General features: G+C 41.8%; 1 protein-coding gene across 1 annotated transcript in view; it reads right to left on the reverse strand.

Annotated features, from left to right (window-relative positions):
* HSD17B12 (hydroxysteroid 17-beta dehydrogenase 12) overlaps positions 1-19,434 on the reverse strand; it is a 164,446-nt gene extending 145,012 nt beyond the window's left edge. The window contains exon 1 of the mRNA XM_079930682.1: positions 19,162-19,434. Within this exon, the coding sequence (XP_079786808.1) occupies positions 19,162-19,321 (160 nt within the window). The 5' untranslated portion in view covers positions 19,322-19,434. The remainder of the gene's footprint in view (positions 1-19,161) is intronic.
* Positions 19,435-19,996: the final 562 nt, after the last annotated feature.

Below are 19,996 nucleotides of genomic sequence, written 5' to 3' on the forward strand. Positions count from 1 at the left end.
GGAACAGCAAGGAGGCCAGTATGGTTGGAGTGGAGAGAGGCAACTGCATTCAGGTCTGAGTTCAAATGTCACCTCATGAGAAAATCTTGCCTAAGCACCCTATATAAAACTAGCAGGGATACAAACTTCCTCTCCATGCTCCTGTTATTCTCTATTGTCTACCTTGCTTTATTTTTCTTCTTAGTACATCTCATCGCAAGACTTACCAAATATTTATTTGTTTATTGTCCATCCTTCCCTATTAAAATGCAAGTTCCATGAAAGCCAACAATTGGCCCATTTTGTTCACTGCTATCCCCCCAGCACACCAAAGATGATCAAATATTTGTTGAAACAATTAAATGAAAGATTAATGATGGGAGTATGGAGACAGCTCGAGAATAGAAGATACAATATCCATGATATATGTTGTATGCCTGACATGAGGGGCCAATACCAAACAAGGGGCAGAAATGGTAGTAATATAAAAATGTAACAACAAATACAGAAGAAAAAGAGGCATAAAGACTACAGAATTAAAACTGGTGATAACAGCTGTCCTAGTCTTCTTATACTTGCCTTTGATCCGTTACCAGAGAGTCAGATTCTGTCACTAATCAGCAACAATACCTTACCTTAAATAATACCTGTTTCTTAAACACAAGAATAGTCATCTTTCCAAAACCATGAGTGTTTCACCTCTGAAAGAGGAAGGCAGGAAAAGAACACACACACACTCCCCTTCATTCAAGGGACAAAATTTGAGTAAGTTACCGAATCTCTCCTATCAGAAGTGACACACCCACACAAAGAAGCACAGCTTCCCTTGAGCCCCAGCGATGGTGCATGGCCAACCTGAAGCTTGAGAGGCCCGAGAGGCTTAATTTCTTATTGTACTACAGTCCTTTTAGACTTGGTCCTTGCATCACTGCTATTCAAGATGAACTCAATCTCTATCTTCTTTTTAAAATAGTATTTAGATTCACACATCAGGCTCTCCTGGTTCTTAAAACAAACTCAGCATCAGTAAGGCCATATCGCCATCGGAGATACAAAGCAGAATCCATGTCCCTAAGCTCCTGTATCTTTGTTCCAGCTTTTCAGTGACTCAGATGGCACACTTCCCCATTTGGAATTTAAGTAACACTGAATCTCCAACCTTATACTCGACTATTGTCCCAACCAGGAATATATGAAATGGATTTCATAATTTTTATATTAATAATACATTAATATGGGGAAATGGCAAAGCTAAGAATATACCACCAGGGTAATGAACACTACTGACTTCTTACTGGCTTTGAAATGGAATTAGAGAGAAATAAGCTCTGAGGATAGTAACAGACCCACACATAACATACACCCACCCCAGCTTCACTTCTTCATACCCAGTCCTGATCCTTTTCCAATTCAGTTGAACTACACTGGGTCAAAGTCTTCAGATTACTAGGTACTCCCTAAAAATAAAGTTACTTAGACTAACTTAAAGTAGACCATCTTGTGACATTTACTTCAAATTAATTGAAAACCCAATATTCCTAAATCATTTGGTAACAGTTCTCAAAGAATCTTGGCAATAAGACAGTTTTCACATACTTATACTCTTTGGCTTTATAAGCTGTAGACCTGACTAAAATAATTTAATGGCCTAATATGGCCAAGAACTCAATGACCAGCATAATCAGGAATGAGACTTTGTTTAATGAGACGTACAATCGTATCTCATACCAAAGCTGGCCTCCTTTCATCCATTTCAGTTTCAAATGAACTGCAATATATTGTTTATCCAAGTCTATAGGACCTTAAATCAATTATAAAATTTTACTCAAAACAAGAAAATCTCCCTACTTTTCTACTGAATCTGTAGGTTAGGATGCTTTCAGCTGAAATAACAGAAATAGCTTTAAGAAAAATGGGGTTTATTATCTCAAAACAACAGGAAGTGTAAGGCACCACCAGAATGGGTGAATTCAGCAGCTCAGTGACGGAATCAAAGACCCAGATGCTTTCCATCTTTCTGCTCTGCAGCACTCAGTGTGCTGGTTCCTTCCTCAGTTTGTCCCCTCTGGTCCCAAAGACGGCTACAGGCAACACATCCTCACGGACCAATACCCTTCCTTCTGCCTCTTTTGAAAGGGGAGGAAAGCTTCTCAGAAGCCCTCGCTCCAGGAGATTTCTTACATCTCATTGGCCAGAACTGTGCTACATGCCCATTCCTAAACCAATCTCTAGCAAGGAAAGAGGAATCATCAAAGTAAGTGTAAACTACGATTGGGCCCCTGGATCTGAGGAGAGCGCCCTCCTCCTCTGAAGTATATGGTTGTCCAATACCTATACAAATCCAGCATTCTGTCAACAAGCAACCAACCACATCTGCCACAACTCCCTCAAATGCTGCACTCACTCTGTACTGACCACATGGCAACCATCTCCTGTTTAGTAGGTCAGAATTAAATTATGGAGAGGAAGAGATTAATTCATACCTTAATGCAAATATAATCCTAATGAAGTTTGTTCAATATTTAGTCAGTCATCTGTATTTATAAAAAGTATAAAAACACTTAAAACTAAGGCTAATCCATCAACCACCCTGAGAGGTAGCAAAACTCCCATCCACAGTGAAATATTATAACATATACCAACTTATGCTTCAAATCTACTATATTTCTTTTATTATTTCCAGGAAATAATTCCTCCTACCTTTTCCTTGGTCTTTATTTGTTGCTTTGTTTAAAGAAAATGAAAGCAAGGGCAAATATGGTGATGAAAATTAGAGCTAAACCGGTAGTGCCCTGTCCATATCCATCCTGACCACACCATTGGACAGCACATTCCAAATGTGTCTCTTCGCCCCAAGGGCTTTATCTGGTGGCTGAAGCCAGCAACACCCAAGTGCACAGTGGACATGAGTACTATCGAATTAATGTTCCTCACCACCAACAGTCCTCAACCAGTGACTAATGGCAATTGGTATATAAAATACTTGAGCTTCCAGGCCCTGCAGGTGAAGTAGCTCTGAAACTTGAGTTCTACACTAGCTACAGGTGATCACAGGGCTTGATAATAGCCCCTTTATTGGCTGTGTTCCCTTCCCTGTCTCCCTCCCTACTGGTATTTCTTGGGATCACCTTCCAAACAAACTGATTGCACTTGAGTCCCTGTCTCAGTATCTGCTTCTGGGAGAACCCAAAGATAGGAATGCAAAAGGAGAGAAAAGTAAATGTTTCCATTTGAAGAAACATTAACACACTGACAAAAAAAAAAAAAGTAATTCACAATTTTCAAAGAAGTAATGTATTTTGAAGCAAGTATTATTAGAAGATTTGGGTTTTTATACATGGTCCTAATCTTTGTTATATTTTTAAAAATTAGAATCAAAGTACATCAGGAAACTATTTCCTCATATCAAAGATGATACTTTTGCTCTGGAGATCTAAAAAGCACCATTATGTCATCAGCGTCATAATTCATAAGAATCTAGCTTAAATAAAGGTTGGAACAGAAAACCTTTAACTAAAGAAAAAATACTCTGAATATCTTTAAGCCTGAGACAAAAACAGTAGGGTACTGAGTGAGAAATGACAGGAACTTCTAATTACCTCTTACAATAACGCTTCTAATACAATAATGGAACTTTAAACAGTTATGTCAAACTTGAGAGTCTTCCAATTACATCAGAGTTGAAATGACACCTCACTGCCAATAACTTAACTATATCCTTAATCCATTATACCTAACCATAGCCATTGCATATGTTAAAAATAAAGTTGAAGTATTTTATTTAAAATTAACATAATTTGTGGCTAAATTAGTTTAACTTTTAATTCAGAAACCCAGCTTACATCAACAAAGTTGTTTAAAAAAAAGTTTTAGGTACGTTCTAAAATGGACATATATTAGATAATCACATCAAAAGAAACTTAGGTGTTGATCGTGACAAATGTGCAACAGATCCCAAAATAAATCTCTGAAGCAATTTGAACCTCACACAAAGGCTCCAATCAACTCATGGGGCAATTCTATTTCTAGGTTTCTAACTGAAGATGGAACGGGGAAAAAGGCCCCATGTCCTGTTTGTGCGTAATGCTTTGTAGTGTTTCCAGACACGATTCAGAGACTCAATATCTCTGAAGATATACAGAGTGGGTATTTTTAGACATATTTGATAGATGCAATAAACAGAGAGGCTGACTGAAAATTCCACAGACGATAAATGTCAAAGGAAGGTGGACTCTGAACTCAGGTCTTCTGATTGTGTTTCCCTGCTTTTCCGCCTAAAAAGGAAATAACAAACATTTACCAAACTAAGCCAAGTGCTACATGGGATACACTCAAACAGCTCAAAAATAATGTTCTCCTTGTCCTAAGATATTACATGTTGAGGCTCCAAAGTTTCTACAGATCGTAAGATATAGCATATAATTTTTGACAACTATAAATGACTGCTGAGCCAAAGGATTTTGGTAAGGAACTCAGAACATCAGGCTTGGGCCAGTTCTAATCTACAGGAAGACTGCCGGACATCCACCCAGAACCACACGGGAATCACTGCTTTCCTCCCAAACCCTGCTCCTTCTCTTTGGGTTTCCGCAGTCGGTGCCCAGTGTCAGCCTCTATCGCCTCCTTCACCCGCACAACCTGCCTGTGACGAGGGCCCAGGACTTCTACCTCTGTCTCTTGTCTGACTCCCCCGCTCAGTCCCTGCCCCCCACGACCTTAATCCAAGCCACCATCACCCAGCGCCTGGCTTACCACCGCCACCAGTCTCCTGCTGGTCCCCCCATCTCCTGGGTGGCTCCCTCCACATCCATTCTCCAAAATGCCAGAGTAAGTGGTCCAAATACAAACTTGATCATGACATCTACTGCTTAAAATCTTTCAATGACTTCCCACTGCCCTGAGGCTAAATAAAACCCTCACAGAGCCTCAAGGTCCTTTAGGACTGGCCCGCTGCCCATTTCTCTAAGTCTTATCTCTTGCCTCTCTCCTCCCAAGGACTGTCTGCCCAAAGTTCTTGAATGCTCTCACTTTCCTCAAGGGCTTCACGCAAGTCTTCTCTCTGCTGGAAAAACTCCCCTGTTCTCCAACCCCCTCACCCGCCCATTTCTCATTCATCAACATAGTTTGCAGAGTTCACAGGAGTTCCAATCCCAGGGTCTCCTCCACTTCCTAGCCATGTGCCTTCAGACAAACTGCTTGATCTCTCTATTATCTTAGCTTTCTTTCAGTCAAATGGGGATAGGACCTATGGAGTGCATGAGGAGTAAATGAACTCACTGAGGCATTTAGAAGAGTATCTGGTAAATGGTAAGCTTTTTAACAAACATTTTGTCTTATTACTATTATTAACATCACCATCATCTTCCTACTACCTCTTTTCTTCCACACCTTGGATTAAATGTGACTTCTTCCAGAAACCTTTAAAACCCTGAAGAGGTGTTCCCATAGCTGGCTCCTGCTAAACTTTTCAGAGCCGCTTATGTAATGATCTGTGTCCTCTACTAGAACAAAGAAGGTAGCGACCAAAGCTTTCTTGCTCACCACTAACTTCCAGACCCAGTGCGGTACACCAAGCAGACTGCCTTAAAATCACCCTTATCAGGAGCTTCGGCAGGAAATTTGGCAGGAGCCCCGACTCAGAAAACCTAGATTCAATTTCTTGTGTCATTTACTAGCTGTGTAACCCTATACCACTCCCTGCAGCTCCCTCTGGTCCTGGAATATTATGTGGAAGTAATAACTACAGGGTGGTTATGGCAATCATTTGAGAATACTTGCAAGAGCAATTTGTAAATTAAGATGTCATCATTACGGTAAAATTTCATTAATTCAGCCTCCTCTAATTCAGAATGTGTGAACCTCATTGTCTAACCCCTGTTGTGTTTTTTTCACATTATCTATAAAGAGATCATCCCCTCCTTTCTCATGACAGGCAATGATAGGTATTGGAACACACAGATAAGCAGCTGCTCCCTGTTCCACAGCAATATTATGCCTGAATGTGCAAGATTAGGGGAGCTTGCTTACTTTAGTAGGTCTGTTTATGTGACAAGATGGGAGTTTCAGCAATCATTAAAGCAAGCTTGGCAATACTTCTACTGGAAGTGAGCTTGGTGGTGAGCAGGTACTGCCGGCATTACAGTAAAACCAATTTGGAGAATGAGTTTTCTACATACGAGGAAAGTTAAGGGAACTCTAAAACTGGAATTTAAACTTCTAAAGGATACTGCACCCTTTGCTGGCCGAGAAGCAATCCTAAAAACTATACAGTATTTCCTTGGCAATTTAGTGTCATCAACTTCATCTGTAGTTAGGGCTATAGGCACAGCCAAGACTATAGATAAGAGATAACGGATCGACCCACTTGGCTTGTAGCACTATACACAGTGAAAAAGTCCCCCGGTCTTAACATCCATGTAGGAGCGCACCAAGAGTAGGAAATAATGGTACCCTCGGGGCTACAGAGACGTGTGTCATTTCTTCGAGAGTTCAGGCTCCTGTACAGAGAAGGCTTCTCGCCCCATACCAGCTGCGGAAATGTGATGAAGCTCAGTTCTGCCAGCACCCTAACTGTTATCACTCATCACCTCTGCCTGTCCTCCTCGCCAGTTTTCCTCTCTTAATTCATCCCTGACAAATCTCTTCTATTCTGCTGTCAGAGTCTGCTGCTCATCACTCCTACCACTGCTTTTAATCAACCGAGCACCGATGCAACCCCCATTTTCTGCTCTGTGCCACTGACCCTCTTGCCTAAACAATCTCTAACCGGATGAATGAACCTGAGCAAGTCATTACCTCTTCCAGCTTATTTCCCTAATAGTTCAACTGAAGAGGTCACCAACAGCCCTTCCAGTTTTGTTATTCTATCATTAGTCTCTTCTGCCTCCTAATGATTTTTTAATTTTCTCAAGTTTCTCACAAAATGGCTGACTCAGCTTTTGTAGATTATCAACCAACTGCAGTATTCATTTCTTTCCATGAAGCAAACAACGCATATACTCAGTGCTCTGTGGTTAACCTTCTAGCAGTTATTAAGTATATACATTGACCATTCAATGCCTTTACTACCAAAGAGATTTTCCAGGAAATTCAGTTCAATGTCCCCAAAAAGACTGAAGGCTCTAGAAAGCGTGGGTTCATTTTTTCGGGCCTTTAAAATAACAAAAGTACATTTTGGTCAACACATCCTAGAATTCAGTTTTTTCACTCATTCATCTCAGCCTTACCAATTAGCAAGGTTTTACTGAAACTTTCATTGGAAGAGTCTTTCTTACTAAAAGAAAGCCTACTTGTAACAATTTTACAAAGACTTGGGGAAGGATAATAAATATATTACCAAAAATCCATTAATATTGAAATGTTTATTAAATCTGGCAAAGTGGTTGATTTCCTACAGCAATTTCCTAACACATGTATGAAGGAAGATTAGCTTATTACCAATGCTACACAAGGACATCTCTGCTCTCACTGCATTTCACACTTTCAAAACTGTTATCCTAGCTCTGCTACAATAATTCCATAACCAGTCTTTGTCTAATCAGCCTGGGTTTAATTTTAATCTAGCTTTTTAGGTGTCACTTGAGATTTTAAAACAAAGAGGAAAAAAGGTGTACAAATTATTTTGTAAAACATAACCAAAAGAATACAAAAAGCAAAGCAAAACACCCCATCCCCATCAAAATATAATTCAAAGAAAATATATTCATTCACTACATATTATTTATTGTGCACTCTCGAGGGGCTTGTAGTTTAGAACAGTCATGCGTGCAAGCACAGACACACACACAAACAACCAAAAAGGTAAAGTGTGGAAAAGCCCACAAAAAAGCACAAAACAAGCACTATCAGAGTTCCAAAAGTACATGATGGCTTCCAGGTGGGCAGCTGCACATAAACATTCAGAATCTGGACTCTGAAAAGCAGGTAGAATTTCATGAACAGGAGGAGTAAGGAAGAGTGAACAACAAGAAAGAGCTCTCCAGGCAGAGAGAGATCAACATTCAACAACACTGAAACTACTGAATGTCTCTGCACAAGCAAAAGGACACAGAAGCAGAAAGAAGCGGTAAGTACAGGCACTTCTGGGACACAAAGACATTCAGGGCAGTCTAGTTCCAGGGTCTATACTATGATAACTTCTTCCTGAGGTTATAGTCTATATTTTGTTTTTAGACTAAATAATTTCATTTTTAGAGGTGGGGAGACCACTAATATTTCTTAGATTTACAACTAATAAGAGAATATAGAAAGAGAAGATAATTCCCCACAAAAAATACATTATCCCTCAAAAACACTGGAATACCTGAATATTTTCATTCATTCAACAACTATGTATTAGCACCTATTCTGTGCAGGCTCTGTCCTAGGCACTTGAGATACATAAGTGAACAAGAGAGACAGATCTTTGTCTTCATGGTGCTTCCATTCTAACAGAGGTAGACAAACAAGAAATGTCATAAATGAGCAAAGTGTACAGTATGGGAGATGGTGACAAGTGCTATGACAAAGAGCACAAGTAGAGCAGGGGAACGGGGATCAGAGGGTGGAAGAGATCAGTCTGTAAGTTTAAAGGTAGGAGGGAAGGTTTCAGTGAGAAGATGATATTTGAGCAAAGACTGGAAGGAAGGAAGAAGACTCAGCCACATGCATATCTGGGGAAGAGCATTCAGGAAGAGGGAATAACCAAAGGCCAAGGCAGCAATGCCAAGCATGTTCAAGGAAGAAGGGAATGTGGCTAGGAGGGAGGGCGAGACATGGGCAGACAGGAGATCAGAGGTAAAAGAAGGCAGGATTCAGGTGGTCAAAAGCCTTGTCAACCATAGGAAGAATCTGGGGTTTTCATCTAAACAGGATGAGATGGGAGACTGGAATTGAGGTATATACACTATCGATACTATGTATAAAATAGACAACTAATGAGAACATACTATATAGCACAGGGAACTCTACTTAATGCACTATGGTGACCTAAATGGGAAGGAAATCCAAAACAGAGGGATATATGTATACGTATAGCTGATTCATTTTGCTGTACAGTAGAAACTTACACAACATTGTAAAGCAACCATACCCCAATAAAAATTAATTTAAAAAATAAATAAATAAACAGGATGAGAAGACACTGGAGGGATCTGAGCAAAGGATCACATGATCTGACTAGAGCTTTTCAAGGATCACTGGCTGCTCTGTAAGAACTGATTATAGGGGAGCCAAGGTGGAATCAGAATGACAGGAGGCTGTTATAATAATCGAGGCAAGAGATTTGGGTGGCTTACACCAGAGTGGTAGAAGGAACTGGATACTGGATATTTTGAAGTTAAAGTCAGTAAGATTTCCTAATAGACTGTATGTGGGTGAGAGAAGAAGAGCTGAAAATGACCCAAGGTTTTTACAATGTAGTTGAAAAGTTGCACAGAACCAGATTTTTCTAAGTCCATCGTATCTCAGGTTCACTAATGGGGACCATATTTCAAGGAACCACTTAGTAAATCTTTTCACAAAGGAAGCAATTCTCCTGGAGTACTGTGAATCACCTCCTAATCAATCTATTCACAGCTTCAGATTTCCAATAGTTTATCTGCTGAGTGAACTACATTATTTCTTGGTTTCAACAATCCCTTTTCATCAAATAAGAGCAATGTATACAAATAAAGATGTCTTAAATATATGTTACTTGGCATCCATAAAAACACACAAGATGTTACATGAGAACCTCATTTACATCTCATTTCACTGTCATAATAACCCTGAAAAGTAACAGCCCTATTTACTAGATGAAGAACGTTATGCTCAGAGGTTAGCAATCTTTGTCCAAGGTCAAACTTCTTAGCAAGTAGCAAAGCTCAGACCTGCTGTACTGACCCTAAAGCCAATCTTCCCGTTAGCGCTACTGTTCCCCAATGTCATACTCCTGAGAAGCAGTAATTGTTCAAAATCTTTAGTTTTCTAGTCTTTCCTCCCTTCCCCCAATGACTAGATCATTTAAGTAGAAATAACTTCACTTAACAGTGGTAAGGATAACTTTTCAGAAACTGGATAGTCTCCCTGGAATTGCCAGTTAGAGACCAGGCAAACACGTTTTTTCACCAGACAAAATGAATAAGAAAACAAAGCATTCGGATGTGTGGCAGGCTCCTCAACTATCACACCACAGTTCTATGGAGTGACCTCGAGAAAGCAATAACCCAGTTTCAGGGTTCATTCAACGTTATCATCCAGTCCCTGGTCAAGAGTAGAACTTCCCATACCACAGTGATTAGATTTTCCCCCAGGGAGAAATAGTCTTTGAAAGATGATAACCAGAAAGTGCACAAAAATGGCCTCCCGTACTATAAAGTACGAATTTACATTTTTTAAAGGCAATTTTAACTGAGATTATCTGAATAACCTGCTCTTCTCTATCTCTGTGACAATGCAACAGCTTCAGAAAGATCATAGAAGCAAAAACTTCTGTTTAAAGTTGCAACTCAGGGCTTCCCTGGTGGTGCAGTGGTTAAGAATCCGCCTGCAGGTGACACAAGTTCGAGCCCTGGTCCGGGAAGATCCCACGTGACGCGGAGCAACTAAGCCTGTGCACCACAACTACTGAGCCTGTGCTCTAGAGCCCGCAAGCCACAGCTACTGAACCCGAGTGCCACAACTACTGAAGCCTGAGCACCCAGAGCCCGAGCTCCACCAGAGAAGCCACCAAAATGAGAAGCCCACACACCACAATGAAGAGTAGAACCCTCTCTCCACAACTAGAGAAAGCCCACTTGCAGCAACGAAAACCCAACGCAGCCAAAAATAAATAAATAAATTTACTTAAAAAAATAAAGTTGCAACTCAGCATTACCCTTCTGCTTAAAATCCCCACAATTGTCTTCCATGTTCTTAAACAGCCCTGCTCACTGCCCCTGAGCCCCTCTCCACTCCCATCTTACATCATGCCTACCCTTCCTTGGCTCCAAGTGCTCAGGCCTTGTTTTAAGGGGACCCTGCTCTTTCCCACCTCAGGAGCCTAGCACCTGCTGGTCCCTCTGCTCTGTCTGCTACTCTTCACTTCCCTTCAGATCTCAGCTCAGTCATCACTCTGACCTTCTTTCACAAGCTCCCATAGAACCAAGTGTGTCTGCTTTCCACCACTTAACAGGGCAGTTTGTTTCTGATTCCTGTTTGCCGTCCCACTGGTCTGTTACAAGGTCCATGGCCAGCCTCAGGAGGATGTGGACGGTGGGTGGACAAATGAACAGTGTTGGATCACACTCTCCACCAAGATGGTGAAGGCTTCACCCTCCCTGCCTCCTAGCCTTAATCGTAATCTATCCCAGAAGGCAGAGATATAAATTGCTATATTTTAATATTTTTATGTTCAGGAAAGATGAGCAGGAGAGAAATGGAATAAAGGATCTGTGCTACAGACTGAATTCATATGCTAGAAACAAAAATGTATATGTTGAAATCCTAACCCCCTCAATATAATGGTTTTGGGAGGTGATTGGGTCATGAGGGTGGAGCCCTAACAAATGGCATCAGTGCCCTTATAAGACACCCCAGAGAGCTCCCTGGCCCCTTGTCATGTGAAGACAGAACAAGAAGACAGCTATCTATAAACTAGGATGCAGTTCCTCATCGGAGACCGAATCTGCCAGCACCTTGATCTGACTTCCCAGCCTCCAGAACTGTGAGAAATGTTTGTTGTTTAAGCCACCTAGCCTATAGTATTTTTGTTATAGCAGCCCAAACGAACTATGACACACTATTAAATTTCTTTTAACTTATCCTTATCTACAAATGGCTTTAAAGGCAATGGAATTGATCTATTCAAATCCACTTACCAATGTATTCTCACTAACCAAATCTTTCAATAATTTTTTTCTGAAACTGAAAGAAATCATCCTCAACCAACAAAAACAAACAGAAAATTAGTTTTGAAGCTCAATACTCTCACTTGAGTGAGAGTAGCAAAGGTAATCTCAGTTTGCTGAAGATGCAGCCAGCCAGCTATTAACCTTTTCTTACTAAGCCTTATCTTGTCAATTAGCTCAAGTGATTAGTATATAATGCTACAAAGACTAATAATATTACTAATAAGTTATTAAGCATTTATGTACTAGGCACTGCACCACCTGTTTTACACAGAATAAGTATTCTCATTTACCCTTCACAACAATCCTATGAAAACAGGTGCCAGTATTATCCCCATTCTGTAGATGAGGAAAGTGAGGCTCACAGATGTCTACTACCTCACTCAATGTTACACTCTAGTTTAAAGTAGAGGAGCTAGAATCCAAGTCTAGATTTGAGTCTCCGAGTCTCAGGTTTGACCCTTAAATAGGAAAATTATTATTGCACAGAAAGGAAGACGAAGAACAGAAAAAAAAAAAAAAAAAGGAAGCAGGAGACAATGGAGGCTGGTGTGAGGTTGGAGGAAACAGCTCAGAGTACAGAGGCTGAATTTCTAATTCCAGGAAACCATCCTCTTTGGTTTTTCCTCCAAATAAGACCAGGGCATGCTTTTAGGGCCGATCCTCCAGTTACATCTGTTTCCTCTTACACAGCTCTAGCCCTAGTGCTTTAAGGTTGCCGCTGCTAACTCCAATCTGGAGACTGTTCCATTTAGGCCTATGGACTCCCTTTTCAGAGATGAAGTGAAGAATTAATAAATATCTTCAAGAACTTTTATGACTAAGTTCATCTGTTTCTCTGCCCTCCACCATCTGGCTGCTTTAAAAAAAACAAAACAGGGCTTTCCCTGGTGGCGCAGTGGTTGAGAGTCCGCCTGCCGATGCAAGGGATACGGGTTCGGGCCCTGGTCTGGGAAGATCCCACATGCCGCGGAGCGGTTGGGCCCGTGAGCCATGGCCGCTGAGCCTGCGCGTCCGGAGCCTGTGCTCCGCAATGGGAGAGGCCACAACAGTGAGACGCCCGCGTACCGCAAAAATAAATAAATAAATAAATAAAATTAAATAAATAAATAAATAAAAATAAAAAAACAAAACAAACAACCAAACAAAAAAAACAACTTTTTAAAAAAACACTGCGATCAACATCAAAAACAAACTCACCAGCAAGAACAGGTCTACCAGAATGTCAACAAGGAGCATATTACACTAACCAAGCTGGACCTCCGGAGATTCACTAAATCCATTTGAGAACGCCAGACTGATAAACAGAAAACAGCATTCAAGGTCTGGTCCAGCCGTATTGATGACAGTCAAACCCTTCGCTTTGTTAAGCACCTTGAGCGCCTTTCCAATGTGTTCCCATGCAACAAGATTCACGGTTACAAATCTGAAGAAAATCCCAAGCTACTTGATTCCAAAATGTGGTACTTATCCTGCAATGGTTCCAGAATTACCAAGCATGTCCAGATTTGAAAGTGTGCCTTAAATCAAAAAGCAATAAAGTTCCTAAGGTATAAAGGAATCCACCCCAAGTATCCATGTAGTCTGTAAGCCAATCCCCACCACACACAGCATGTAGATGTTGCATAAAGGACAACCTGGCTTTGCACCCTGATCCTGTCACTCACCAGCTATGAAATCACAGACGAAGTCATTTACCTAAGCCCCTGTTTCCTTCTCTGTACGCTGGGGATTTTGGAGCACAACTCAAAGAGAAATTAATGATAATCTATGTGAAGTGCCTAGAACACTTCAAGCATTCAATAAGTGATAGTAATATTTCTTCTGGACTTGCCAAGTTAAATAACATTTCATACATACATATGTACATACATAATCATGTGGTACCTCAAAACTTAGTTAAAGAAAGGGACCCACTGTCAGTGGGCCCTGGTCACTCAAGTAGCCTTCAACAGTTTGAGGTAACTAGACCAATCCTGCATAGCTGTCCAATGTAAAAACAGAAATTACACACCACACCTGATTTTGAGAATCTGATTCTTGGAGCTTGGCTAAGCAGAGCCAGCTTTGATGAATGGCTTTTCCACGGAAGAACCCCACCACCCCATACCCCTTTTTTTTTTTTGCAGTACACGGGTCTCTCACTGTTGTGGCCTCTCCCCTGCGGAGCACAGGCTCCGGATGCGCAGGCTCAGCAGCCATGGCTCACGGGCCTAGCCGCTCCGCGGCATATGGGATCTTCCCAGACTGGGGCACGAACCCATGTCCCCTGCAGCGGCAGGCCGACTCTCAACCACTGCGCCACCAGGGAAGCCCTCCCATACCCCTTTTAAGTCCTCATTGTCTACTGAATTAGGAAAACCTTGCAATACTACAGAGCCAAATGAGTTCCATCGCTTTGGAAAATCTCAGGGATCTGATAGTGCAGATGTGCAGAGGGCAAAATGCAGAGAAGACGACCCTTTGCAAAATCTAACTCACTCCACAGAATGGAATATTTTTTGTTGTTGTTAAACTTCATAGTTTATTTGGATTTCATTAGTTTTCCTTTTTTTTAAATTAATTTTTATTGGAGTATAGTTTGCTTTATAATGTGTTAGTTTCTGTTGTATAGAAAAGTGAATCAGCTATACATATACATATATTCCCTCTTTTTTGGATTTCCTTCCCCGCAGAATGGAATATTAATCAGCAATTTAAAAAAAAAAAAAAAAGGGCTTCCCTGGTGGCGCAGTGGTTGAGAGTCCACCTGCTGATGCAGGGGACAAGGGTTCGTGCCCCGGTCCAGGAAGATCCCACATGCCGCAGAGCGGCTGGGCCCATGAGCCATGGCCATTGGGCCTGTGCGTCCGGAGCCTGTGCTCCGCAACGGGAGAGGGCACAACAGTGAGAGGCCTGCGTACCCAAAAAAAAAAATGAAGCCACTGAAACATGCCACAACATGAAGGAACCTTGAAAACACTGTGCTAAATCAAAGAAGCCAGCCATCAAAAACTTCACATTATCTCATTCCATTTACATGAAATATCCAGAATAGGGAAATGTATATTGACAGAAAGAGGGGGTGGGAATGAGGGAGTGACAGCTAATAGGTACAGGGTTTCTTTTAAGGAAGATGAAAATGTTCTAAAATTAGGTTATAATGATGGTTGCGCAACTCTATGAATATAATAAAAACCTTGACTTGTACACTTTAAAATGGGTAAACTGTATGGTCTATGAGTTATATCTCAATAAAGCTATTTTAAAAATCTAACTCATTAACTGATTAGTGGATCCTTCATTCTTTGCTGCCTGGAGCTATATCCTCTCCTTTAGAAACTAAGAGCTCAGAGTTGCACCTATCACCTCCACTTTATTTTTATTTTTTAATTTTTTTTTAAAGATTATTTATTTATCTGGCTGTGTTGGGTCTTCATTGCTGTGCACGGGCCTTCTCTAGTTGCAGCAAGCGGGGGCTACTCTTCGTTGTGGTGCATGGGCTTCTCATTGCGGTGGCTTCTCTTTGTTGCAGAGCACGGGCTCTAAGCGTGCCGGCTTCAGTAGTTGCAGCACGTGGGCTCAGTAGTTGTGGCTCACGGGCTCTAGAGCACAGGCTCAGCAGTTGTGGCGTACGGGCTTAGTTGTTCTGTGGCATGTGGGATCTTCCCTGACCAGGGCTTGAACCCGTGTCCCCTGCATTGGCAGGCGGATTCTTAACCACTACGCCACGAAGGAAGTCCCCACTTTATTTCTATATCAATCATTTCAGATAAACTCCAATGATGGAAACTTGCTCAAATAAATGCAAAATGTGTCTACGCTCAAACCAAATTCTACAGATTACATTCTCTGTTGCTCCACAGCAAGGACTATTCACTTCTTAGCACAAACTGACCACTTCTGTTAGCAATCTTCTTTTCATTACTTGCTACAGTGACCTTCAAACAACTTGAAGCTCCACTTTCACAGGATCTCTTTGTTCTTGGAAAAGATACAGAAAGTATCACATGACAATGGCAGGCAAGAGAGCCTCACCTCCTAAATTGGCTAAACCCACCTGCTAGGGACCTAGTGAAATCAGCGTAATTCACTTGAGTGGGACTGTTACTGGAGAAAACTAGGGAAGGAATGACCCAGCTCTTGATTAGAAGATGAAGGAGATAAATTAGAGCATGGGCCGTGTAATGGATGGTATTAAAAACCTACTGGACTAAGAAATCTGTGGTATGGAATATTTTTACAGATTGCAAAGCACAACTGTATTTCGGGGATTTTCCAAGGTTTTTTTTTTTTAAACGTCTAGAAGAGCTTATATCTGATCAATATGCCAGTTACTGTGGGAAAAGACAAAAAATGAGGACCCACAGTCCCTGCCTCTCAGATTCTAAAATCTGAGGGGGAGAAATTAAACATACTCACATACAGAGACTTAAGAATAACAAGTATAAAAATATACTACCAACTCAACACATATTATGTAATACTTAAAATAATTGGTTATGGAAAGGAAGATGTTAAATAAACATCAGTATTAAAAACTTAGGCAATGCCTCCCTAATGACACCAAGGTGCCCTAAAACCGAGTTCCCTTATTGAGTTTATGATTATTCTCTTTACCCAAAACTTTATTCCTTCTCTGGTCCCCTCTGACCTCAATCCTGTGCTAACTGAACACTAATCAACCAGAGTCAGATGACTGAAACTGCCACTGTCCATATAACATCATTAATGTACTAAAACTGCTGTTGTCAATGGCATCATTAACGTATAAACTCAGGTTGTTTCTCCACTACAAGATGAGCTCACAGACCCCTGAGCCACGGACCACCTGGCCTGGGAATCATAAACCAGAGACACCCTCACTCCCAAAACTATGATTAGGAAATGTCACAGAAATGTCCCTATGATGATTAACCCCAGCCTCTCTGTTCTTTCCCGTGGGAAAAAAAAAAAAAAAAGAAAGAAAAAAAAAACAGAACCTTAAACTCAAAGACCAAGTTGAAGTGGATCTGAGGCTTGTCTCCCACTCCCCTGCTTGGTGCCCTGCAAATAAACCCTTACTTTGTTGCAAACACTTACTGTCAGAGTTTGGCTTTCAGCACCACAGGCACAAGAGCCCTTGCCTGGTTACGTTAATAACTGGTTGAACAAATTACCTATTTTTAATCACAATTTAACCCTAATTATTCAAGTGTCATCTCTGCTGGTTTGTTTTTCAAATTATTTCAGTTTTTCTTTGTTTTTCAAAGATTCCCTGAATTTGGAGAGATAAAGGAAGACGTATTTTCTTTTAAGATCCAGGCCCCCACATGTAAGTGATGTTAAAAATAACAACTTCATTATTTCTTCTACTTAAGTACTTAAAAAAGACAGTTTTCCCAACAAGTGAACTGGACAACATTTCACTTTATGATACTATGATCCTCTCTGTTATATCCCAGTGTTCTAGTTCAAATTTCATTTCCAAATCTTTTAAACATTGCCCTTAATTTATCAAACATCCTTCCTCTGGGGCCAAATCTTTTCAATATAAATAATACTTATGAAATGACAATGTCATATCACTTGGCTTTTTACTATGGATTCATATACAGATGACTTGGTCCCTTTGAGTTATTAGCCACTATGGTCAATTTTAGATCGTTAAAAAAAAAAGTTATTACCATAAGTCTTTGCTTACAAATTATAAAACTTATTCATCTTGATATATGATTTCCTAAAGCACTAGAGTCTTGTTCAAAAGTCAACAAGCGGACTTCCCTGGTGGCGCAGTGGCTAAGAATCCGCCTACCAATGCAGAGGACATGGGTTCAAGCCCTGGTCCAGGAAGATCCCACATGCGTCGGAGCAGCTAAGCCCACGTGCCACAACTACTGAAGCCCGCACACCTGGAGCCCGTGCTCCGCAACAAGAGAAGCCCCAGCAATGAGAAGACTGCGCACCGCAACGAAGAGTAGCCCCGCTCACCACAACCAGAGAAAGCCCACGCAAAGCAACGAAGACCCAACACAGCCTAAATAAATAACGCCTTCATTAAAAAAAAAAAAGTCAAAAAGCAAGTTTTCCAAACCTGACAACCAAGAATTTGGGCTTATCAACCGTGAAATTACAATCTTGATTATAATCAAGCTGAGCACTTCACTTGCTTTTTCAACGATCAAAAGACAATTAAGTGACTTTTTAAAATATGTATTATGTTAATAGCTGCTTCACATATTCATTCCTACTTGAGATGTTTTCTCCTTTTGTTGCTGTCCCAAAATGTTAATTTATTATGTTTTTCCTACTAAGTTGCTGAAATGTTTTTGAGTGAATAAAGTTCAGAACATGGAGTGACATTATTTGTGTACCTTATTTGAGCCTAGTCTGAAAGCAACCCCTAACCACTCCAAAATTCAATAAAATGCTTTGTGAAGTGTACATTCAATTATAAAACAGCAGAATGAATAATCACATCGGAGAACGGCACATCACTCGGTTTAAAAAAAAAGCTAAAAGAAACAAAAAATAAGGAAAGAAAATCAACAAAAAAGGCAGAAAAAGAAAATCAATAAGCGCAAAACTTTCCTCAGATGTTTCCCAACTTCTCCAATCTGACCTTTCTCCTCCATCCTCAAAATCCCCCGACTAGATGGAACAAGACCTGTTTGTTTAGCTCACTCTTTCCGGGAATACTTTTTCCTGCAAATGTTCTTCTGCAGAAAGTATTTCCGATTTCTACATGAAGAGTACCGTTTTGCAGAAGCAATAATTCTTGCTACTCATTAGGACTCCAGAACAGTTTACCAATTTTTTTTGTAAATTACCTGAACTAGGCCGAATCCAAGGTTCCAAAGAGCAGAAAGTCTTCTGAAATTCTATGTCCTCTTCCTCCACCCTCGCCTCCCAAAAGGCAACAGAATGCTTTTCATCCTGAGCACAGGGCCAGTATTCAAGCCAAAGACTTTGTTTTAAAAACACTCATAAGGGGCGAGCCAAGGTGCGTAGAGTGCGACTAAGGAAGCAAGCAGCAAGGCGACTAACTCCGTGAACCCGGAACGGCTTAAAGAACACAAGCCCCAGGGAGTTCAGGCCAGATTTCTCCCGCGCCCACCAACTGGCCCTTTAGATTCGCTGACTTAAGCCAGCAATGTATTTAGTATTTAAAAACTCTAGAAGTCTAAGCAAGCCAGAAAATGGCTTAGGCGACAGGCGGGTATGCGGGACGCAGTAATCTCAGAATGGAGGAGAGGGGAGCTGGGGATGGGAAGGCCAAGCGCTGGGCCCAGAAGTGGTCAGCGCGTACCAGGCCCGGCCGGGAGCCGCGCGAGCCGCAGCAGGAGCGAGGGGGCCGGCGGCCCTCGATTCGACTCACCTGCCCATTCACCGAGCCCTGGTCCGACCCCCGGCTCGTGACCCAAACCCCAGACCCGAAGGGCCGTGAAGAGCGAGCACGAGATGCGCAGAGCCAGGTAGGCCACGGTGCCCGCGCCCACCCAGTATAGGAAGCCGGCGGCAGGCAGAGCGCTCTCCATGGCTTTCAACCAGGCCTCACTACCTTCGTGAATGGAAAAAACAAACGAATGAATGCAGGAAGAGGCGCTGGCCGTGAAGATGAGGACTACCGTAATAGGCGCTGCTCCTACACAGCTTTGGGCCTAAACCCCGCCCATGGCACCACATCCGTGCCGCCATTGGTGATCTATCTTTCTCTCTGCCTGTAGTGCGTCGGTCATTGGCTGACCCTAGTTTCACTGCCCCGCCCACGACCCCCCTTGCTCTCACCGAGCAGCGTTTCCGTTCTAAGGAGGCGGATCGCTCACCTGCCAATCAAACTTCAGTCCCGCCCAACGTGTCCCCACGCCCCCAGGATTCAGCCAGAGGGTTGCAAGTCTCACCGCCGCCAAATCGCTCAGGTCTCTCATTGGCTGGAGAAGGCCTCGCGATTACCGAAGGTTGTGCTCCGATTGGCCAATCAGACCCAGTCTGGTTTGAGCTTGGGTTTGAGGAGGGAATGGGGTCAGAGACACCGGTAGTGAATGAGAAGATTGTAGTAAGAAGTGGAGCCATGGTTTTATTTTCACATCTTTGTTAAATGTGCTGTCGTTGTTCCCGTAAGCTTTTCCGAATATAGGTTTGCATCTCCTGTTTCTGTGCCGTCCCCACGACACACCTTCGCTCCGGTTACACAGCCTTACGGAGGGCCTTCT

The sequence above is a fragment of the Stenella coeruleoalba genome, assembly GCF_951394435.1.
Source record: "Stenella coeruleoalba genome assembly, chromosome: 8".
Classification (NCBI taxonomy): Eukaryota; Metazoa; Chordata; class Mammalia; order Artiodactyla; family Delphinidae; genus Stenella; species Stenella coeruleoalba.